This window comes from Onychostruthus taczanowskii, unplaced genomic scaffold (genome assembly GCF_017590055.1).
Source record: "Onychostruthus taczanowskii isolate IOZ18803 unplaced genomic scaffold, ASM1759005v1 scaffold4, whole genome shotgun sequence".
Lineage (NCBI taxonomy): Eukaryota > Metazoa > Chordata > Aves > Passeriformes > Passeridae > Onychostruthus > Onychostruthus taczanowskii.
The window spans coordinates 21,453,653-21,478,712 of NW_024501459.1; the positions used below are offsets into that span (position 1 = coordinate 21,453,653).

Sequence of the window (25,060 nt, forward strand, 5' to 3'; positions counted from 1 at the left end):
AAAACTATTAAATAATTCAAACAGAAGAAAAGACAGCACTCATTTGGAATACTGATTCAGTGATGCTTGTTAAAGTTACACTGGAGAACTGGTATAAAAAAAAAGAATATAAATATATTGGTCTAGGAGAAAGCTCATGAGGTTTTGTACCAGTGCTCCTTCCCCAGGGAAGGATCACCTGTATGACAGTGTCTCCTATCAAAGCCACTGCTGGTAGGTTACAGCTGGCCCAGACTTTCACAGTGCTTCAGGTAACAACCATGATCAGGATGCATTTGAGCTTGCAACAGAAGCTCTGGATGAAGCAGCCCAAGGCAGAGCTGCTGCAGCAGAGCTTCTCCTCCAACTGATCTGCAGTTCTCCTGTGCTGAGGACAAGAAGTTCTCCACTGGGACAGAAGCAAGAGCAGTACACTTGGTATCGTAGATAACTTTGTTTCAAGATCTGTTTGGTTCCTGTTTTGCTGACCCTAGGACTTGATTTTACCCAAATAGAGTTCAAACAGAGAGGAAAAAGAATTATATAGTTCTTAACCATTAATTGTTGTTTCTTTAGAACCCAGGAGACCAATGATGCAAAAAACCCTCTATGTTTTAACAGACTGATCTAGTTTCCCTCAATTTTTTCATTTCAGGGATCAAACTTTTTATAATTATTTGCTCTTTATCTGGTCCAGATTTTTGACTTAGTGTGATGCCCAAACCCTGAAATAATATTACATGGGATGTTTGATCAATGCTGAGAAGAGCTGAAGTACTGTTGTGCACCATCCATTTTTTACGTATTTGTGCAGTAATTTTTTCCTACCAAAACGCTCAAATTCACACCAATTTCCTGTTTATTACAGTACTTGTTTCTAATCTTAAAGTCAACTTCAGGAAATTATGCTACCCTCTGAAGTTATTGCACCTCTCCTACTTTGGGATTAATTGCAAATTTAGCAAATGCATTCCATCCAGCTCTTTCATGAAATATTTGATTCATGCTAAAAGATCATAAACTTAATGCATTCTGCCAGTACTACACTTCAAAAACTGTTCAGAAAAAGAAATAAACCCCAGCTTTAATTGCATATTGTACAATTGGATTAGCTGCCAAAGCAATTAGAAACTGTGACTACTGTTGCACCACATAATTATTAAAGCAAACGTCCGCTGATCTGCAGTTTGTGTGCACTGCATGTCATGCATCATCCCTGAGCAGCGTTTGTTAGCAAAGGCTCTTCTGTGGAAGTCTGAGTAGCGTTTGCTTCCCTAAACCTTACACCTGTACAGTTCCTTCCTTCATCTTCCTGCTAAGCTCCACCACAACATCAAATCCCCATTATTACTTTCCACACCACTCCCACTTCTCCTTCCTGCCTCCCTGTGTGTGCTTTCCCTCAGCTGGGCACATACAGACTTGTCAGACAGTGCTGTGGTGCTGCCTGAAAGCCAAATTTCAATTTTTAACTGGAGCATTCATACACAGGTATTACTCTTGCTGGAGGCACTACTGATGGATCTTTCTGTTGTTCAAGGAGTATGTATGCCCTTTCCCCTAAACTACTAAGATTAACTTTTGCTGAATTCTCAGTCCCTGCTGCCCAACAGATCTAAGGGTTCTGAAGGTTTCAAAACAATCAGGAGAAGGATGGGGAAAAGACAAAACATGATTGCGGGAGCCCTTGTTTGTTGAGGATGATAACCAGCAACAGCGATCCTCCTGAGAAGGACGCAAGTAGTCAACTTTACTCCACTTTAAACTAGTAATGAGAATTCAGTGAGGAGGCACTGCATTAAAAGCAGAATTCATCTATCACTGTGAAGCACTTCCCTGCCACTTCAAGTATAAGGAAAAATCATGGTATCAAAAGTACAACATAAAGTTGCCCGTGCAGTAGCAGTTTGTTCCCTTCACACAGACATTGGCAGAGTTTATCTGCCTGGCAATTTACTGTATTTTTCACGGGACTCCTCTCCCAGAGTATGGAGCGTGCAACAAGCAGCTCTGGAGCAATGATTTAAACACTTGCACACTAATGCATTGCTGTGGTCCCACATGACTGCATGGAACCTTAACTTTGCTCTGAACACCCACTTTTTATTTTTATGATGGTGTTATCCATAGCAATTATCATCACAGTTTCTAACCACTGAAGATACTTAGGAGGTTTTTTTTTTAAACAGATAAGAAAATTGATGCATAAAAACCAAAACAGGTTAAACAAACCTGCCTTAGTCTACTTAATTAAGTACTAAAAAACTATCTGAACCAGTGAAACATGGTATAATAGAAAATATTTTAACAGGTCTTAAATGCTTCTCTTCAGCTTGAATAATAACTGTTTGTAACCCAAAAACTCTAGGCAAAGCATGCTTCTGTCTATCAAATAATACCTTCTAGTGGTTGTTTTATTTTGCAGTATCAAAATATTAAAGAGTAAACTGTACTGGCTTTGTCCATATGACTTTGTTACAAGCCCATGCAACCAAAACATCCCTCCAAGTTATTTTTCCTTCTGTCCTAAAACTATGCCACAGCAATGCCATCCACTTTGGACCAGATATGAAACTATCACCTTTCCAGTCCCTGCTCTTGACTTGTGTTAGCAAATTCTGTTTCTTTCAAAGTATGAAAGCAAAATTGTATTTTAAATAAGTCCTAAACATTAAGCACTTGGTTGTTAATATTGGAGTATTTAATCTACCTAATAGTCAATCCTGTCTTGCTTGTTCTCCTGCAACATTCTTCCTCTTCTTCATTCTTCTTATTGCTCGTCTGTGAGGCTTTGAAACAGAGCTGTCAGCCTCTGAGTTTTTAGTGTGCACTGCACATCTGGATTGCAGTCATGCCTATAATCTTTAGAGCAGTATGATAACACAAACAATCTCGAAAAAAGCAGCTTGCTGAAGAATGGCATTATGAGACACCAGCAGCACAAAAGCATGATGAGCTGCTGCTCAGTAGCATTCAGCCTACTTAGAATTCAGCATGGTTTCAAAACTGTTTAAAGTATTAAACCAAAGTTAAAACATTACGTTCCCCAGATAATAAGCAGGAACAAGCTGATTATCTTACAGAATCTTATCAGAATCCTGCTGACAGGCAACAAGTGCTCTCTGAATCAGCCACAAGATGGAAGATATCTGAAGCAGGAGAGGCCTTTTAATTCAAAGAAAAGCTTAAATCATTTTGCACAGTTAAAAAGCCAAATTACCCACTGTGCTTCAACAAATTAAGTTAAATGACAGTCACCAATTTTTCAATTCTCTTCAGTTTGAGCTTTGTACCATTACCTTGGCAGTGCAACATCTAGATTTCTTTTGCTTGCTGTAAATAAATGGCAGGCATCTACCAATAAGAGTTGCTTGACATTGCTGGAATTCCCTCTGTGCAGAAAAAAAAGAAAAACCTACCCGAGAAAGCATTTTATTTGGGAAGGTGGTTGTGGCTTGCACTGGTTCTTATCGTTGTTTTCATTTTAATTTGTTTTGATTTCTTTTTGATGTCTTTTTCTTATTAAAGAGAATTCTACCTGCTACCTACTTGTACAACAGTAACATCACCTTAAGTAAAGCAAGTGACTTTTCAAAAATCATAATGCTATGAAAATTATGTATTGACACTGTGACTATAGGAAAAATACATACCCACAATCTGGAGCTGGGCACCACCTACAATCAGGATCCGCAACCAGCCATCGCCTAAGCATAAACTCTTCATACTTTTCCATCAAGATGTCATCATTTAATATCAAACGAATATCATGAGGATTAAAGCGTTCTGAGCATTCTGGGCAGCTAATATTAACTCTGCTCTCAGAGATCTCTATCCGCAGATACTGACGCAAGCAATCCACACAAGATCTATGGTGACAAGTCATTATCTCCGGGAACCTGTCCTTGGAGTGCCGCAGAAGGCACAAGGGGCATTCCATGAAGTCTCCACTTGGTTTGCTGCTGGAGGTTGTTCCGTTATCAGAAGAGGTACACGTGGAGAAAATAGAGTTCTTGTCTGTACACATTTCTGAATGAATACTCTCAATACTTGCAATTCCATCAACACCTCCATTTAAATCCCTAGACTTGCGTTTCGTGTCTTTTTTTCTCCGAAAAAGTGAGCCCAACGAAATTCTTCTTTTCTTTGGTGCCTTTTTAACCGATGGCAAGCTCACAGAGGAAGCAGAAGACTGGAGGTCCCGATCAGAGCCCATTTGCCGATGTAAACTCATGTCTAGGTCACTCATCAGAAAGGGGTTAAATTTCATATACAATCCTAATCATTTTTAAGGATCAAATAGAGGCAGAGGATACAGGCATATTATTATGTAATCCAGCTGGAGAGTCTTCATGCAGAAAATTCACATGTATCTGCTTCCAGCAAATTCTTCAGAAGAATTCCCTGAATTAGGAGAGATGAAACAAAAGCAGGATTAGAATCACAACTATCACTATTGGTTCTGAAAGGTCACAGCACTCTAGTGACCTGTTATTCCTATTAGTACCATCTTTTCCTCACCATCTGACCCAATACCTCTTCCTGTCAGCTTTTTCTAGTCTTTACATCCTTCTTATCTTAACAAGACTGAAATTTCCTTCTGGTCAAGGACTATCTTTGTTACACTTAATCAGTGCAGAGAAAGGCATCTGCACTCCCCTGCTCCCCCAAGGGAAGCAGGGTGTGTGCATGTGTCTATGCATGTGTAGAAATTATCAAAACCCAAGGTGACAATTAAGTAAACAAGCAAGCTCTTCTATAAAGCTTAGCAACAGGCTTACAGCATTGGAAACTTTTCTGTTTTCTCCACCTTACATTTTCTGCACATGTGATAAGGTCAAGTACAAATCTGATACAGTTAATTAAAAGAAAGATTTCTCAGTGTTTTTTGAACCATTCAGACTGACAGCAGAAATTAAAGCACTGCAGCTAAACAACTCAAGATATTCTCAAAATCTGAGGGTTCTCAGAGAAGTATGCATATTTATAGCATAAGGTATCTGAATATTTCAGGGAGCAGAGCTGCAGAGTGACAGCCAACACTGCTTGATTATATAGAAGCTGAAGGGCACGGCAAAGACTACAAGTTAAGGTGACAACATTTGAATTTTTTATCAGATGTATTTCTGTAAGGGAAAAAAAAGCCCCCAAACCAGATTCTCTTCACATACCAAGCTTCAGTTATTACCTATGTATAAGATGACACCAAGGATTTCCTTCTGTTCTCTGCTGCTTAAATGACTGCACAGTGAGAAAAGAGACAAAGAAGGAACTCTTCCTACTTCCCTCTGACAGAGGAAAAACCAGCTGATCATCTCCAACCAAAACCACTAAGTTCTCCCCAAACATGTAACTATTCCTACTTCTTGGAAGCTTGACTGTACAAGAGGAATTTTTTTAAACTTTTGGTGAACTGCATCTGTAATAGGAGAATGAGAAGGCATTTCTTATGTGACGCCAGTGTTGCAAATCTACATGCAAAGCTAATGCCATGCAAAGCTACTGCCATGCTTTCTTTCCTCAGTGTTTCCCAGCTGACCCCCCAGAAAGGTGTAAATGGGTTTCTATGACCTTACCAAAAGATAAAATCTGAAACTGGATACTAAAACTAAGTCCAAAGGTAAGAACAAAGGAATGCAGAGATTAATGCCTCTGTTTACAAGAGCTAAGCAGTCTGCAGAGCCCTTAGAGACCGGCACAAATCCAAACACGTGCTGAGTCTCCGGAAGGGATCACTGAGCTGCGTGGGTCAAGACAGGGAAGTTTCAGGGGACGGCTCACCAGCAGCGGAAACAGGAATCCCTCTCCAAAGAGGAAACACAGAAATAGCCCACAGGCTCTGTGTCTCACATGCAGAGCAGTGCATGCAGCAGAGCCCTCTGCACACCACCACGGGCTGTGTTATATATATATATATATACACACACACATATATATAAAATATAGTGTACACTAAGTGTGTACCAGCGGGCAGCCAAGATAGCACCACGCAGTTTCACCACCACCCAGTACGGCAGTGCTGCACATGAATACTACCTTCCTCGAGTGTGACAATTAAAGACAAGAGAAAAAAGAAAAAAAAACCCCAACCCCAGACAAAAACCCCTACCAAAAAACATGTACATCTCCTGGTTTTGATAAAAAGTTGTCTTACATTCTGAGCCCCTGGAGTTTTTTTAGAACTAAAAAGCCACCGTATTCTATTTTTCAAGTGCCGAATTATTACTGCTTTCTTCTTTTTTTTCTACTAAAGGAAAATCTTACCACTGTGAACATATTTAAAAAAATAATCGTAGCTTACTCTCAGAGTCCAAAATAAAGAGTATAAATACTTCAAGAACATAACATACTCTTCCTTCCCTCCTAAGGGAACATTGTTAGTCAAAAACCCTATCTTGGATGCTTTACCTGCTCCTGTTCCCAAAACAAACTTAATAATTTTGCAGCCGCCTGTTTCTCATTAAATGAACTAAAACATGTCCTGATATTAAAAAAAAAAAAAAAAAAAAACCCCCCAAAAAAACCAAAAAACCAACAACAACAACAACAAAAAAAAACCAACCAAAAAAAAAAACTAAAACCAAAAAAAAAAAACAACCCAAACCCAAAACAAAAAACTCGAAAAAGCTTTCACAGAAGATGTTCTTCTCTCCGGGATCTTGGTATCATGTTATACCATAGACACAACTGGTAGACCATGTCTGAAATATACTACAGATACAGTCCATTGCTGACAAGTAAATTTGTATGTTCAGAAGTGCAAGAATAACCTTAAAAGCATTTTTATAACTGGATAATTACTAACATTGGTATGTTCACACAGATACCACGAGGGCAGTGGAAAGCGCCAACTTCCTGAATCAGGAGAGTTCATGAACAAAATGAACAGCAAGCAAAGCATCCATTTCAGGGAAAAAGTCTGTTGCTGTTTATTTTGGGTTTTTTTTTTGTGGTTTTGTTTGTTTTTAAAAATAAAACAGAAAAAGGTAGGAAGTAAACACAGTAACACAGCCAAGTGTATGACTACAAGCCCTCCCCTCCTCCCTTTCTCTGGAGAGGAAAGAATGTGTTATTACAGCATTTCTGCCAGTTCCAACAGATGTACAAAATCAAGAAATAGCAGTTCTGGTGATGAACCAGTTGTACTTTTTTTTCTTTTTAAATAAACAAAGATTCTCCCATGATGTAAAAAAAGAGACCAGTATATCCCATAGTTCTCTCTGCATAATGGGATCAGATAGGCAGTCTCTCTAAAAGGCCAAATTGCTCTTCTAAGGAAAACAGTTAAATTTTGACAGGATTTTTGAAAAGAAAAGTTATTTCAGACAATTATTTCAGACAATTATTGCAGACAATTATTGATTATGCTCTTTAGATTTAAATGCATAGAACTAGTTTCAAAAGCTAGGCTCATCCTTATATAGTAATTTTGGACTGACATGCTAGTGACGTTCAAAGATGACTTTGCTGAAGTGAAAAGATTCAGCAGATGATTTATTAGAGGAAAAAATGAAGACAGATGTTACAATGCTAATAATGATCAGAGCTGCACAAAATCATGAAAGCTTTACTAGTGCAATCTGGAGCACTGGCCGGTTCTCATGTTGCCCAACCCAACACAGCATCTGCATGTTTCTGCTGACAAAATAAGTAAAAAAAAGCTTGATTTTGTACAGCCAGAGAACAAAATGCCCACATTATTCCAGTAACAACGAGACCACATGAAGGGGATATGCTGTGTGCAAACTGAAGCTCTGAAATCCCCAGCTACTTGAAATGAGCTGAGACACACAAACTATGGTAGTAATAAACAATCTGATTTTGAGGCAACATACATTACAAGTTTTGCATTACTCTCACTGACCAGTATGAACTCTGTCAACACACAAAATAAACTAATATGGGCAACAGCAAAGGGACCGAAAAAACAGTGCAAATCCTAAAACTTTGAAGTTCACCACTGTTTTCAGCATTTCCTCAAAAGCACTTACCAACTACAGAAAAACCATATTTCTGGCTCCCTGCCATGCCCAAAGCCCTACCACAAATCTGAATTCCAGCCGTGCTTTGCATTCTGCTCGTGCCACAGACTTACCACAAAACACCAGTTGCCACAGCACAAACACACCTTGCCATGTGAAGATGCATAAAGGACATTTAGAGTGGCACCTACCTGAAGCTCAGTACTAAGCTGGTATCTGCTCCTTCTGCAACCCTGCCTAAACTATTTGCTAGGGAAACCTAATAAGTATCCAGCTAAATGCCTTCAATAGTTCTCTTTGACCACGCTCCTTTAAGTAAATGCCATTGGTGACCATATAATGGAGGGAGAGGGAAAGGAATTGGGAATAATCTTGCCAAGGGAGAAGATTTCAGCTAAAGAAGTGACTGGGGTGATGAGTATCTTCTAATATGGTTCTCCATGGCACAATCTTTGCTTTTCTCATCAATTTCAAAACGCTTCGGAAATGCCCTAAGTGCAGCTGAGAATAACTCTGCTGATTTTGCAAGAAAAGAGTGACAAACGCCTACCTCCATAAGCCCAGCTGCTGGGGGAGATTACTCCCTCATGCTCCTAACTGCCCTCCCAACACACCAGAGGCACAAACTCAGCATGCTGCCTACTCTTCCATTACATGCCCAACCTGGGGCACAAAGTCTGCCATCAGGACAGCTTCACACAAGCAGCTTCACACTTTGTTTGCAAAACAAAGGCAGGCTTAAACATCAGTGCAGGAAAGGAGAGAACCCACCATAAATATAGATGTAACTACATCCTCACTAAAACACCTGCAATAAGCCCTCATATAATTGGTACTTAAATAGCAAATCAAGACTTCTGTTCCAAACAAACTCTCTTCATCTTAGGCATTTGCTCCTCCAACGATTTAACCAGCGCCAGCTCTGTTAGCATACTGAAAGCTACTTCTTGATTAAAACTGACTCTTAATAGCTTCCCTTCTGACAACTGCAATTCCCATCTGTACTCTCTAGCTGCTTTCTGAAATGCACTGACCCAGCTTAAAGAGAGCTGTAAAAAGGAAAAAAAAACCAAACCTTCAGAGCTTGAATTTCAACCACCATCACAGATAATTTCTGCTTCCCTCTTCCAGTAAGCATCTCCTACCAATCACACAGAATTCTAAAATTTCTACGCTGTGATGTTCTTAACATAGAGGTATCACTAATCATCTAAAAGAGGCATCAAAAACAAATTTTCCTTTTCATTTAATCCATGGTCTAAGAACTATAAACATAGTGGAATAAAACGTAAAACAAAAGTATTTAAGAGCTGAAGTTACTCAATTAAATACCAACACGCAGGTAATGAAATGGCAAACGAGTACCTGATTTCAATGGCCATTCTTTAAATGTCAGCTCATTCCACAGCAGTGTTTAAAACTGGGGGAATAATACAAACACTTTTGCCTGAAAATTTCTAAAAGAGCACATCCCTGCTCGCTTTACACATGCCTCAGGTTCAAGTATACATCTGGCATTGCTGAGTTAAAAGAGTGATGAACAGCCTGGAAAAGTTTAACATCTTAGACAAGGTTAAATTTCAACATCTATGTGCTTCTGCAACACTCTGTCCCATTAAAAACATCTCACCAGAGTCATGTCAATGCACATGGTGTCAGGGCATGTTAGGACTGTTACTTGGTTTTATTACAGATTATTTAGTACAAGCAGAACCAACACTTTGCAACTTGGAAGAAAACAAATGGAAATTATGTTGAAACAAAAAAGGTTCTGGCAGAACCTTTATAAGCACTAAGATGAAAAATAAAATCCTTTAATGGTAACATAATGCAGCATATTGTGTTAGGCAAATGCACATTGTGCAGGTGACATGCTTAACTGCAACAACTAGCAGAATATCTTTATGACTCCTTCAGTATATTTCCCTTCATATTCTAAGATCAAGAATAGCAACATTTTCCATGTGGCGTTTCAAAGACTGTAAAGACATTTTGACTTAATTTGTGTGGCATTTTTTATTGTCTTCTAACTTTGATTTCTAATAAAAGGTGAAATAAAAGGTTGATAGTATTTAGACTAAACTGAACAGTTAATTCTTCAAAAGAAAGTTAACAAATTTGTATCAGAAGATTTCTCAAGCTTTTAACACAAACTCAGACATACAGATACTTATTAAACATTTACAGTGATTTGTTGCAGTATGACATACAGGATGCAAAAAAAGTCAAAGCCTCTTAAATAATTCATTTAAATCAAACTGAACTGTGTAAAACTACTTTAAATATATGCTCATGTAAATTTTACTTCATTATGACTTTTCTCCTTCAAAAAAGAGCACCAATATGGTAATGTACATGCTATGGAAGTCTTACCTTTCAGACACTTTCACAGGAAGGTATCTTTTACTTTCTATTTTTCTTTGTTCTAAGAGCTATGTATCTGAATGCTTTTCTTATAGCATGAAGAACATTTATTACAAAAGTTACTGGAGTTGCTCCTACTAGTAGTAAATCCTTTCCAAAGTGAAAATCACTTGATCATTTAGTTAATTACATCTCATTTCTTTATGCTTACAATGGACTGTTGATAGCTGCAGAGGCCATTATTCCAAAAACAGAATTCCCAAATCCACAACTAACCCAAGTTTTTCAAAACCTTTAGAAATCTGCCATGTCAAGACTTAAACTTCACATATCATCTTTAAATGTCAGAAAAACACCTGCAGAGACATAATATCACTTCTTTAATTTATGTAAATCCAAAAGACTGGGAGCAGAGCTCCTAGCAAGTACCATACCAAGCACTCACTCACTAATTGGGAGCTCACAGTGGGCTCAGAGAAGATGCTGACAAGATCTGGGACATGCCCATATCAGCACAGTAAACAGAATAGGGCAGGGCCCTTTCCTCTAATTTAAGAGGAAGTCAAACCCTCTGGAATAAGCCCGCTTGGTACATGTAGACCATTAGACAAGTGCCAAGTGAGGAACAAGGGGTCTTCCAGGAGCAACAGGAGCTGCTGTAAGAAGTTTCTACAATGCAGAGAAAGTCTTCTAATAATTAGTCTCTCCTGACTTCTTAAGGGGAGATTTAGGTTAGATGTTAGGAAGAAATTCTTTGCTCAGAGCATAGCGAGGCACTAGCACAGGCTGCCCAGAGCAGCTATGGAAGCCCCACTCCTGGAAGTGCTCTAGGCCAGGCTGGACAGAACCCTGATCAGCCTCATCTAGTGGGTGGTATCCCTGCCCATGCAGGGCAGGGGGGTTGGAACAAGAAAACCCCTGATATTCCTGGATACTATTATACAAAATTAAGAGAAAAGCATTTGTGAGGTAGAGATTAAATTATCTCTACTGCACTATTACCATGTCTCAGTTTGTTCTGACTGTGCTTTATTTTTCCTTATGGTCCTGTGTCAATTATCTGGAAATTCTATTTTCACTTACAGAACAAAGCAATATTGTTTGTAAAACAATGACACAAACAGACTGACTATGAACCCACTTGGGCTCAAGGACTGAGAGTCAGACTGACCGGGCATGAAAATCAAAAGATTGACAGTATTTAAAATACAGAGAAGCCTACAGAACTGTCAAAAGTGAACTGATATACAATGTTCTGTTTTAAAATTCACAATGGTATGTAGCACATGACAAACCAACCCTGACAGCTAGAAAAATCTTCAACAGCTTATTAAAAAAAAAAAAAGTTATGCTTCTTCCTTAGAAATTTATGAGCAATACATCCTGTATCATGTGTCCATGACAGCTGCTAGTAGGAAAGGAAGTCTCGCAAGCTGCTCAGCTCATTCTGAAAGTCTCTGAACAAATGATTGGCAAAACTGTTCCTCTTGCAGACAATGCCTGTAAAGAAGAGAGTACACCCGAAGTGCCTCCCTCAGTCTGATGGCAAAAGGGAAAGAATTCCTTAAATTCTAAAAACGTTAATTTTCCAAGCCAGCAGCATTAAATCTGGGTATATTGTGTGCAGTGGTCAACCAAAGCTAAGAACTCAGCGGAGAGATGCTTTCTATTTGTGCATCTGCAGGCCTGTGTCTGTTGCAAATAAGACTATTTGCAATCTTCCCTTATCTAACTCAGCAGAGCAATCTTAGTTCAGCCATGCATTCGCTTGCGTGTCAAAAGCTTCTCCTGTGCACTGTGGTGCCTTCTGCGAACAAATGTACACCAAACTCTGCCAAGAGGAAACCAAAGTCTTGGAAACACTGCAGGGAAAAAGCCACAAGAAAACCAAGAAGGAAGCAAAACAAAAATCACCAAAACGTTTAACTATTTTAATCCTTTAATCATTAAAATCCTCACACTATATGCTTTTCTTGCAAAAGTAACTGGAATGTGTTCTCTTAGTGCAATGATGGGCATGTATGTTCAATCCTGAATATTGTGGAGAGATAAATTTTTATGTATCTGTATCTATATATATAGATATATAAGTATTGTTCTAAAATATTTTACTAGCTAGTGGTCTGAAAAGTGAAAGCAAGACTAAGGGATTTAAAAACTGCACAAGCTGCATCTGCTATGTACCAAAAATGATACTTAATCTAACTGTATTAATACTTTCATTCCTGCAGTTGCTTTTTATTCTACACTATACATTGCAAAATTATCAGAGTAAAGACATACACCAGTGAAATAACAAAAGACAGTTTTTGTTTCCTGCAAGTGGAAAACATTGCAACACCCCTAAATGCTGAGATCATTCCTACAGAAAACTGTTTCAAAATGAAAATAACCAATAGCAACAAATGTCCAGAATAAGCAGATTTAATCTCAGGTCTGTAATTTTGCCTACTCAAACAGTAATGGCTACATACTGAAGTCTGAGAAGCTTTTGTTTTCAAGCAGCCTGACAAGTTTGCCCCACTACAAAAGCAAACCAAATAAAGCGTACCAAGAAATGAGAGGAGACAAATATTGTAGTAGAGGGATCTGGAACCATGAACAGGAGTTCCAGAGAGAGCACACAGACAGAATTTGAACAGCATACCAGAGACAGCAGCTTGAGGGGATATATAAGAGGTTACAGATTGCAGTTCCTGGCTCCTAATGATTTTTAAATTCAGCAAGAGCCAGTTTCTGTCTTGTGCTGAGGGAAGATATTATTGACTGTCTGACTGGCAGCATCTTCCAGCTCTGTTTTATCTCTGGCATAATCAACCTCTATTTTGGAGGCAAGGGAGACAAAAAAAATATAGAAAAACAATTCACAAACACCAATATCCCTCTTCCACCTAGTCGTGAAATAGCTTTGCCTCTAACTAAGAAATCCTGGAAGCTATCAATGGATTACATTATTAAACATTTGGTGGTATTTTACCATCTAAAACCCTCCCCATATATACTTTGCATAAAACTTTTAAAGTAAACTAATTTAAAGGGATTAAGAATTGCTAAAAAGTTAGTAAGAGTTTTGAATTCTTCCAGGTTAGGCTGTCCAGGTAAGACGTCAGGTTAGGCTGACTAACAAGACTTACCATGGGCATAAGAACTTGGGTCAGTTTCTGAAAGTCACTGTGACAACTCACAGTAACTTACTTTGCCAGTATCTCAGCACTTGGGAACTGAACAAGTGTCCTGCATTGGTCTTCTCTGATATTTCATTACAGAGAATTAATAATTTTGGTAAATATAATTCAATATAAAACTTTCAGAAAAGCTTCAATGACTGAGTGAATAATCCACGCCTGTCTATTCTAGCAGCAGCAAGTCAGGGATGCAGACAGAAACTCTGACAGAGTTTTCTGAACTCTGTTATGGCTAATGCCACAACTTCTGAAACTGCCCTCAGGTCAGGTACAAAGTTGCACCAGCCTAACCAACAGCTCCTGTTCACTCAAGAGGTGGTATTAGGTCAAAACCTAGCAAAACACATTCAATTCTCCTGCAGCCTGCGCTATTAATTTATTCTGCCAAGTACGTTAACTGAAAATCCTGCATGGATATATTTCAAATCACCAAGTCAGTTTTTTGCAATAATAGTTATAAATTAACTGCTGCAATATCAAATACAGCCCAAGATTAAACAAACAAAACAAAACAAAAAAAAAAAAAAAAAGGAAAGAAAGAACAACTGAGAGAAAAAGAGACAAAAACAAAGACAGGGAAAGGTCTAGCCAGGGAAACAAAAATACTCCATCCTGCCAGAAACACTGCCTGTAGCTTCCAGACAGGAAACTCACTGCCTCCAGAAAAACCATTGGCGTCAGGAAATGGCAGAAGTACCATGAAACTTATCTCACAGCTGAACTTAATGTAAAATGAAGGGAGAACATTAGAAAAGGAAGGGAAAGACAACGGACTAGCCACAGATCTTTGCTTATGAATACACTAGGTGAAAATTTAAATCTTACTGATGTGTCTTTGGAAGAAAGAATTAATGGAAAAGATTATTCTAGTCCTGCTGAAAATAAATAAATAAAAAACACCAGGTTGAAAAGATAGAGCCCATTCAGCACAAGAGAAGGGGAATGATCTAGCAGCATTTGCAGGCAGACTCCACTAGCACTGTAAATAGTGTAAACAGTACTTTGAAAGCACAAAGCAAGAAAAAGCTGAATGCCAGTCATTTAAAGTACATCTGATGCTGTACTTATGCTGGAAATACAATACATGCCAACAGGAGGAGTTATTCTGCCAGCACAATTATCCCACCTACAACAATATCATACTATGCCAGAAGATATGCTCTGTCAGCACACAGCAGGATTTAGCCATTTGATGAGTTTTTCCAAACATTTTTCACTGACACAGACAGAGGAGTAAGCAGAGTTTCTCTATGCAAAACAACTGCTGCATAAAATGGGTAGAAAAGTCATCACAAACACACCCACTCATGGCTTTAAAGACTGAATCTTGTGAAACTTTCTTAGGCTTTATTGCCTTAATGGTGTCCAAGCATGAATCAACACAGGGGAGTTTGTGAATCCCCTGCACACCACTGCATTAGCCAGAGGCCTCGTGTCAGGTGACACACTGGGTCACAAAGTGCTGACCAGACCCTGACACTGCTGCTACATTCAGGATGGTCAGAGAGTTTCACACCAAATTTTAAAAAGTAAATACTCTGAGTTTTCCTGCTATGTTTCACACATTTGCCAACAGAATGCAAAGTCAAAAAGACGTGCAGAAGACCTACAGTGATGTTCCTCTGCCAGCTGAGGATGCTACAGCAGTTCTTAGTGCTTAGTGACACAAATGAGCGTGTGTCAAGATGCAGCTGCATGATTCCACTAACTGTTACTGTTTAATTAGTGAATTACACCTCCATTGCCAGGCCTCACAACACAGTAAGTATTTCTGAAATACAACTCCCTTGCCCTCATGGTTTTGAGGAGGCATTGCAAAGCCGTTTCCTTTCCACTCCCCCCCTCACATTCAAACTCACCTTTTCTGTGTTAAATGTTATTTTTTGCCTTCAAAAGCATCATCTTAAACAGCTCTTTCTACATAATTATAGAAACAGCATTAGTTGAGCCCCTTCATGCAACAGACTGTGACACATTATCTATTTCCAACAATTACAGGCAGAAATTACAAAGCAAGCATAATGCAATTCGGAGAAAAGCTACTGTGCTTATTTTCTCCACTATTTAGAACAGCTAAACGCTTCCTAATTATAGTCTTCAAACAAACCTGTTTTATTTCAGGTTCTGAGGTAAAACCATGCTTTGTGGTTTTTAAATAGTAACACTGGTAATATGCCTTCAACTGCACCCTTTTTAGTAGATCTCTAAAAAAACCCAACACCTTAAGTCAGATTTAAAAGCTTCCTAGACCACAGAAATAGCAGATTTGGTAAATTGAATTAGTACAGAAGATGCTGCCTCTAACCATGAGTACCTGTTAGCCTACACCTGAGATCCAGCCCTCAGGTGTCGAGATTTCTTCCTTTAAAAAGCAGCACAAACAATTTGCAAACACAAAAGCTTCTTGTTTATTTTTAAACTCAGCTGCAACCCTACAGCTTGACTCTGAATCCTGTCACAGTGGCATCCACTGCTCCATTCTACTCTGATGGTCTTAAATATAGCTTTCCTGAGCTGTCTGCAGCCAGATAAATTTTACATGAAACAAGTACCTTAAACTGAACATAACACACAGGCTTTCATATTTATTTTCAGGTCATAGATATTTGTTTCATCAGCAATAACAAAAGTCAAATCTCTGCTCATCTTAAATCTAAAATACCAGTTTCTCTGGTGGCTCATAGATTCACAGTGTCTTTGAGGCCTTGTCTTCTTTCTGCTTGCAAGTTAACCATTAAGAATTTCAAATTGTAGTAGATTATTACTGATGTATTTTCTTTTTGCTTGTCTAAACCTAGTGTTAAGGGGGGGTGAGGGGGGAAGGGAAATCCTTGAGCAATATATTTAGTTTGCCTCTAAAGAATATCTTCACTTGAAACACCAGCAAAGAACTGTTACTGTAATCTCAGTTCAAAGAGCTAAAAGCGATATCCTGCCAGCCAATAGTGTCAGGCACAAATATTTACAGAATATTCTGAAATGCCTGTAATAAACAAATGGGACAAAACACAGTTTATCAAGTACATTTTCTACCCACAAAGGACACAGAGCGAGTAGCAGGCCCCAAGGATGACTCCCAGTGCCACCCCAACCACTGTTTCCATTCCAGCACGCCATGATCCCAGAGCAGAGCGACTGAAAGTGCGCACAGCAAAACCTCACCCTGACTTTGCTGCCGTCAGAGCTTTCTTGCCAGCAGATGCTTTAGAAATAGTTACATTAATTCTCCATTGTGCTGCGTAACTCAGAGCTTGCATTCCTGAATCGGAACACGAATGCAAAAGTGCAGGAAGAGGGGGAGGACAAATTCAATTTTTCAGCCCGAGATTACAGCTGTATCTGGCACAGTCTGTCCATGTGACTGGCTCGCTTTGCAGGCTTCAGGGAAATTCTCTCTGCTGAGCAGAGCCACGAGGGGAACAAAGCAGTGGCAGCAAGAGCCGAAGGTCAGGGCGGCCGGAGAGCCGAAGGTCACAGCAGCCCGGATCAGTCCCCCAGGGTGGCAGAAGGCAGCACCAGCCCCACCTGGCACACCTGGTCCCTTCGGGCCGCCCCACCTCACCCAGGCACAACGAGGGCAGACGGCAGGGCATCTGCCTTCTTCTCCACCTTCCAAAAACAAACCAGATGCCTCAAGTAAGGAACATTTGAATTATTCTAGAAGCAGAAACCAGAGCCAAAGCTAACAGTTTGTACACTCTGCGGATTGTTGAAACTGCCTGCAGAAACTGGCCTGCCGTGGTGGTGGCAGAATACCTCACACCGGCTGCCTGGGGAATGAACAATAATACTAAAAAGATATCTAAAAATAACTCAGAAGTCTCTCCTATGGTTTTGGTTTGTTTTTTTTTACAGTGACCAGGGATCACCTTTGCACCAATCCAACACCAGTAACATTCTGACTCTTCACTTAGAAATCTAACATTCACTCTCAACAAGCTACACAAAGAAACTATGGCAGACTCACAAGTATGATGGCTCATGTCACAGATCCTCACACTCAAGTCTGTAAGCAAAATGACCTTGCAACCATCTTCATGCCTTATTCTCAACTACCCCATATATTTATAATAAAAGGCTCCTCACTTCAGTCAGAGCTTCTACCTGTTATCTAGCAAGTGCCAGGTGAAACAGAAGAATCTTCACTGAGGACAGCATTCTGCAATAGATTCATAACATGGATTTTATAAACCTGCATTGAACACTCAAACATAATGACACTTCACTTCCACGATTCCTGACATGAGTCTGTTAATGAAAATCATTTTGGGGAGAAAAGTGAGTGTCTGACAGAGACACCAGACAAACCAGAGAAGATGTTGACATTTAAACAAAAACCAAACACAAAGGGCTTAGAGTTTCATATTCACAAAGGGCCACATCAGTCTCTAGATAACCTGGTGACACTACCAAACATTACTGAGTTAACTGTAGCTTACTATTCCGTGTATTTGTATTTGCCATCTTACAAGACCAGATCAGTACAAAATACCTGGACATGATGGCAGCTGCTCTTTAGAAAATCTGGATATCAAATCTGGATATCACAGCTTTCTTCTGCTCATCTGTAAGGATTACTATGCAGGTGTAACCTGAGCTCTAGTCTGAACCCAGATCTTTCTTTTGGCCATTGAAACAAATTTTTTAAATGTGGTACGTTTTCTCATGGTGGGTGTGGAGGAAGAAACAGCAAGAATAAACAAACTCTGAAAGTATTTAGGATTTCAGAATAGTGTTACCACCAGCTCCATTCTTCAGGCAGCACAGAAGTGCCTACAGCAAACGTGAAACGCATCTGTGCAAGACTTTGGGGTTTTTTCTGCAAGTCTGCTTTATAATGCAGGGTGAAACTTCAACAGAACAAATAAATATTCTTGATGATTGTTCCATATATAGTTGGAAATGTACTTCTCTAGCCTTATTATATTGCAGTGTGTGTGTGGTTTCCTTGCTAAAGCTAGCATGAGACAAAAATGAATCATACACTGTACCAGCGCCAGAACAGAGAATAAAACAAGTGCAATCACTGTTACTGAGGAACGAAAGTCCCCTAAAAAATGTTGGCTGCACATCTGTTTCCATTGTAAGACTAACTTTTTCAGTGTCTTTACCTGAGAAATAAGGCACATAAAATGTCAGAAGAATTCCAGTGGTCTACAAGTGAGACATTTAAATCAGATCATTTCAACTTAAGTAAGCTGATAAAACAGGAGCTTCAATGATTTAACAGTTATTTAGAAGCTTCAAGTCTATGAGTGAAGACAGTAGACAACAAATTCTATTCTGAAAAAAATGCAGTTTCTTTAACATTTCTGGTATACTGTCTGTTTTCAGTGAGGGGAGCTTATTCTTTTCTAAACAATTACTCTACATTGTACTAAAAAAAAAAACTGTAACAGAAAAGTTATTCAGAAATTAATTCTGAAGTTCTTTTAGCTGTTCCATCATTCACTACTTTCATGCTCCCATCTTTTATCGTTATGAACAAAAGTATTTGTATCAATTCACTTTCTGTCCTTATTTCTGACAGAAATTCTGATTCTGATTTGCAATCCCACTGTTCACCACTAATCCTCAAATAATTCCAGAGACAGAAAATTATCAGATGATGTATGAAAGAACATAAATTATTCCTCACTCTCTTCAAGTTCTTCAAGCACTCTGCTGCAGTTTTAGCCAGTATTATTAAAGAGCCCTCCTCTGAAGAGCAAATCTGTTGTCACCTTGCAGTTATACGTGTGGGAGTCGTGTGATGGAACTTAAGGAAGCTGAAAGGCCACGGTACATTTAAAAGGATTCAAACATCAGCACAGGTAGAGATTATGAATGATAAATGCAAATAAACTAGAAGAACAATCTGCCAGGTCAACTCACATGGCAGAACACTGTCTGAAAAGGGATTGTTATAGCTCACAAGACTTATGTTATTTACTTATACTAGCAAGCCTTAATCTAAAATTAAATGTGTGCTGAGTGCAGCCTTTTTAAATACCTGCTGGTCAGGCTGACTGTTCCTTTCTGGGAAGATAACAGCTACACTAAAACACACCATTTTGTTTAAATTTCAGTTTTGATATAACTGGGGTAGTTTGTATCTGCCCACACTTCCCCATTAGAGAAGTTACAGCACCTTCAGCTGCATTTGCAGCTTTTCAATGGAAGAGCAAGGCACTAGTATAACTTCACAGGTTTCCCTGTCTTGGTCCCTCTCCTTTCTCTCCAAATGTCAGTAACATAGTAGTCTCTGAAGCCACAATCCTAGAAGACTGTTCTGCTGAGATGGAAGGGAAGAAAAATGAGAAAGAGAACAGAAGTATGAAATGTGTGGAGTGAAACTCAACCTACCATAGAAAGCAGAATTCCATACAATTAACACGTAGATACATTATTTGTTCGTTAATCTGACCTCACCTCAAATTACTGAGAGAAGGGAAAGAGAGGGAGGATGTGACACAAATTGTTCTCAGGACAGTAAGAGAGAACCCACAAGTATCTAGAAATTGCCCTCTCCTTATCAGATACTTACAGGTGTAGAGTAATTGTGTAAGCGACATCTACTCTTTCCTTAAGTTTGGCCTGATAACAAAGAAGGAAATTATTATAAAAGTTTGGATCATGTCCATGTTTCAGTATTTCTGACAACTCAGTATTCTACCTCACTGAAAACACTTCTAATCCTTTCATGTTTGTCTACAATATCAAGATCCACCAAAAAAACTGAGCTATCAAGTGTTTTTCTAGCAACAAGGACAACAAAACCTTTGTGCTAAACAACTTTTCCATACAGAACTGTTTCCTACAGTGTACTTAATTCTAGTACATAAAAGTCGTACACATATATGCCATGCCATACCTGGCAAAAACAAGTGAAAGCAATTGTCATCACACCACTGCTAGTGTGATTATAGAAGACAAAATCTTCCCCTTCCTTCCTTCCCCCCAGGAAGTCCTTTCCCCAATAAATAAATTATCTGCTTGCAACATACAACATTATCAAACCTTTCCCCAATAAATAAATTATCTGCTTGCAACATACAACATTATTATTATTACTCTTCAGGTAACCGAGGCACAGAAAGCTATACTAAGAACTGTGAGGACATTTAATATTGCACACTTGAGTGCTCAAAAATTAAGGATTCCAGAAAGCAAGTTGTCAACAAAAACTAAATTCAGCATCTCCGCAACCAGCCAATTGACAGTATAGCTGGTGCACTGGAAGGCAATGCAAATTTTGGTCCAGTTTCTGCACCTATGATGGCTGGCTGTGATATCTGATCCTTGTCACCGTTTTCAGGGACATCAGGACATGTCTTCCCCTGTTCACAACAAAGATCCAACTACCAGGACAGGCAGAGACAAATTAAGTGGGGCCAGTTGCTTCCCACCCAAGCAGTGAGAAGTATAGCATCAGGTAGGTGAGCTGCAGTAAGAGAAGCTGGAAGACCTCTGCTGGATGCCACTTAGTGCTCTAGCAGTCATTTCCAGGCCTTGAGGAGATCCTAAAGGCTGCATTCAGCTTCTGAACTTCCTGTAGAATCACAAAGACATACTGATTTTTCTGGAGCGGCCTCACTCCAGCAACAGCTTTTTCTCATTTCCATACTAAATGAGGCTCCATATCTACATGTTGTATATTTTTTGCTTTACAACAACATTATACAACACCAAATTCACAAATACCACACAAATCCTTAAGATATTTTTACCAGACTAAAGGCTTCAAAATCATTAGCAAATCAATCTTCAAAGCAGTCCTGTGAAACCTTCACAGAAATTCTGCAATGGAAGATTATTTTCCAGATTTGGAAAGTGGGAAACAAACACCAAAGCTAATGCTGTTACCTGAAATAAGATCATGATATTGTGGACTGCCAAAGTTCTAAGGGTGTTTTGCACCAATATAGGACTGTATATGTCCAAAACTTAGACTGAACACCGACCTGCTGATCAACATCTGAAAGTCTGAAGATGGGCGTAGAGGAAAACACCTAACTATTCTCCAAGGGCTTTGCCCAATGCTGCAAATACTCTGCAAGTGAGGTGCCACAGACTCCTTGTTCTAGCATTCCCAATCTTAAGTTTATATCCCAGCACACTCCAAATAATGTGGCTGTTGTCTAATGATTTAAACGCCAGTAGTATTTTTTCTGTTGCCAGGGCATGAGAATGTTCTCTTACACAAATTTTCTGCAATTTAAGAATTTGCAGACACCAAGTGACAAGACTTAGCTAGCATTAACTGAATTAGTTTCTCTTTGAAACTTCTATCCCCATGACAGATTTGATTAACGCTGGCCAATGGGTTTCTAAAGAGCACAACAAACCTGGAAGAATGCCTTCTCTCAAGGACACCACAGCCTGCTACAGCATGTTTTGAACTCATCTCAAAGGAAGAACCCTGTGAAATAAACCCATGCTCCTGCAACACCAGACACAGGTGGTGGCTGAGAGGGCTGTGCATGGCAAAGCTTCATTTAAACCTTTCCATCCCTCCTCCCCAGATGTTGGTCAATAATTAGCAGGGGTTAAGGATCTGTAAACAGCCTCTTCTTTCCTTTTATAATTTTCTTTGCAGATGCTCTAGTTTGAGAGCAAAAATGTGAAATAGGGACAGCTGTCATAAAAAGGGAGATTTGGTTTAAAACCAGCTGTTTCAGTCTACATCACCCTCAGTTGCTTCATGCAACCTTTTCTTCCTACTCTTCTTCACTTATGCTCTTTCCTTCTGCCTCTTCTGTTGCCTCTACCCATAACGTTTTCCTGTACATCCTTTGAACTGAAGGTAGACAGCTCACACTTTGTCTCAAGCCTGTCATCCTGACAGAATCAAGAGCAGAAGGAAGCAGTCCCCCTTCTCACTTGGGTCTCTCATCATTGACTCGATGTCCACCAGCTGTGATACAAAATTAAATACCTCACTACTTCCTACAACAGCTGAAAACGTGTGGCTCTATGTGAAATGTTCAGAATTTTGGTGCCACAACAATCAGTCTTTCAAGAAAATGCTCAGAACCACTTTCTAAAAATTTGCTATTCCTTACAAGTTTTCACAGAGATAAAATAAAGATGGAACAAGGCTTCTCTAAGAAAATAAAAGCAAAAAGGAAAGAAAAAAGAAACACTCCAACCTCTGATCCAAAATACAGACATTATAACAGTCTCAGAGCAGTTGCACTACATTTTTATACATTAAGAAACCTTTCCTCTGGATTCTCAGAAACAATATTTGGTGAGGTTTTTTCTGCTTTAGACCAACTACATTTTGAATTAAATATAACCAAAAACCTGAATGCCTGGTTTCATAATGTAAAGTATTAATCTTACTTATATAAGATACTGTCAGTTCTAAGTATTATATACACAGTTGTATACATAATACTTGGAGCTTCTAACAAACTCCTAAAAAGAGGAATTCTTTGATGTTTACTTGATGTAGCAGCCCCAGTTCAAATGAATACCTACCAAGAATATTTCTTCTATCATACACTTATCACATGTGTAAGTACATTTTTTCTGTATCTAGTATAAATTCTAAAAAACAAAGCATGAAGTGAAAGGAGGCATCACTCATTTTACATATAATGTGACTTGCCAAACTCTCAGAGAGACAATGCACAGACAAGCTGACAATGGGCAGAGGAGAACATGTCTTACCCCACAGCCAGACTGGGATGGCAGCAATGATCAGCCTCCTCTGTCTGAGCTGCTAAGCATTAAGCCAGAGGAATTCCACAACTTGTTCTATTTGCTTGTACTCTAATATATGCAGCACACCAGTCCACTCATCACCATGGGCTGTCCTCAAAAACATTTAAAAATCCCACCACCATTCGGAACAGAAACAAAGCATGTTTTTTGCTCCTTCATATGTAACTCCATCATCTGTCTCAAATATCCACAGACTGTGTCAGTACAAAAAACTGTTTTTCCCTTTTGTCTTCTGCTCATTTTACAATATACTCCACAGGAATGACACCACTGGAGAAAGACCCTTTACATTTTCCTTTGCTTGGCAAAATATATGGTCTGTAATGGAGGTATTTAATGCCACTCAACAGTACACCTTTCTCATCCTTGAAGGAAAGACATGTATCTAGATGGCAAGACAAACACTTGATAAAAAACAGACAAAAACAATTTCAAAGAATTTAATGTATCGACTCTGTAAATTATAACAGGAAAGTGTTGATACCTTTAGAAGGAAAGGTTATGACAAAATTATTTTAAAAGCTTGAAGGCTTTGGTTTGTTTCCCCAAAGTGAAGCAATCTTCCCTAACCAAGAAATAAATATGTAAAAGGCCAAGCCAGCTATATTATCATTCAAACTAATTCGGAAATATAAGTTCTAAAAGAATTTCAATAATATACTACTGTAATCCCCAATTTTATTTTTAAAAAGCTATTTAAGCAATTACTTAATTTGATTATGTTTTGTAAAAGAAACTGTAAACTTCCAACTGTCTACTAATTTATAAATTTGTAAATTACAGAATGAACTACATCATGCTAAAAAAAAACCTGTTGGAAGTGCTCAGGCACTTGACTGAAAGTGAGCGGATGTAGCTTTTGTCTAAGACATATTATTTTAATAGGAAAAGGCCAATCTATATTTTACTCAAATATAAATCATACAGGAATGCATTAAAATGTTACAATTTTAATACATTTCAAGATATCAGCAGCCATGAGAAAACACATGCTGTTATTTAAATAAATCAACATTCCCGGCGACCCTCCAAGTTCACCAGAATGTAACAAGTCACCCCCAATTTTATGAGCTCAGGATCTTGTCTGCAGCCTATGCAAGGCTCTATTGTGCAAATGACAGGTGCAACAAATTTTCTATTGGTCCCAGGCCCTAAACACAACCTTTTAACTTGTCAGAGTGGTTTCAGATTCAAAAAGTATATTCATCTCCCAGCCAGTATGTTCTAGCACCTTCTATACAGCCATCCATATAAATACCAAATCTCTCTCAGCACTGTGAATACCCAAGAAAATCTATGGCAATGAGTCCAACAGCCTAAAACACAGCTCAAAAAACTGCTCCTCCAAAAATCAGTATTTAATTAGCTGTTAATCCAACTGAATATATTCTTGTTCTCACACTATGAGGACAGAAGTTCTATCTCACCCTCATCTTTCTCATATCAGAACTGAATTTCCTCCTAGAAAGATGTGGAGCCTTGGAACAGCAGTGTTAGCCAGGGAAGCAAGAGGCTGACAGAGGGAAGTACTGCATAAAACTCTGCATCATTTACAGCCACACACAGCCACCTGTAACACAGTGAATTACATATTTTCTGGATTTACAAACAAACAGTTGGAGAATACTTGTTTCTCCTTTTGTCAGTGGTTAGCAGAAAAAGAGGAAACGAATCAGGCTGAAATAATAAATCTTGAGAAGAAACACCATGAAATTTTTTGATCTTACATAAGATTCATTATTTTTTAAAGTGACAGGAACTTCAACAGACAAATTGATCTAAAAATCATAGTTTTAGCAGATAGTAGAGTAACTATGGATTGTTCAGAAACGGAAAACA

The 25,060-nt window shown here is 38.8% G+C and overlaps 1 protein-coding gene across 5 annotated transcripts in view; it reads right to left on the reverse strand.

Annotated features, from left to right (window-relative positions):
• RNF19A (ring finger protein 19A, RBR E3 ubiquitin protein ligase) overlaps window positions 1-25,060 on the reverse strand; it is a 57,579-nt gene that overhangs the window by 16,894 nt on the left and 15,625 nt on the right. For all 5 annotated transcript variants that reach the window (XM_041412800.1, XM_041412797.1, XM_041412799.1 and 2 more), the window contains one exon: window positions 3,633-4,383. In XM_041412800.1, coding sequence (XP_041268734.1) covers window positions 3,633-4,249 — 617 coding nt within the window. In that variant the 5' untranslated portion in view covers window positions 4,250-4,383. The remainder of the gene's footprint in view (window positions 1-3,632; window positions 4,384-25,060) is intronic.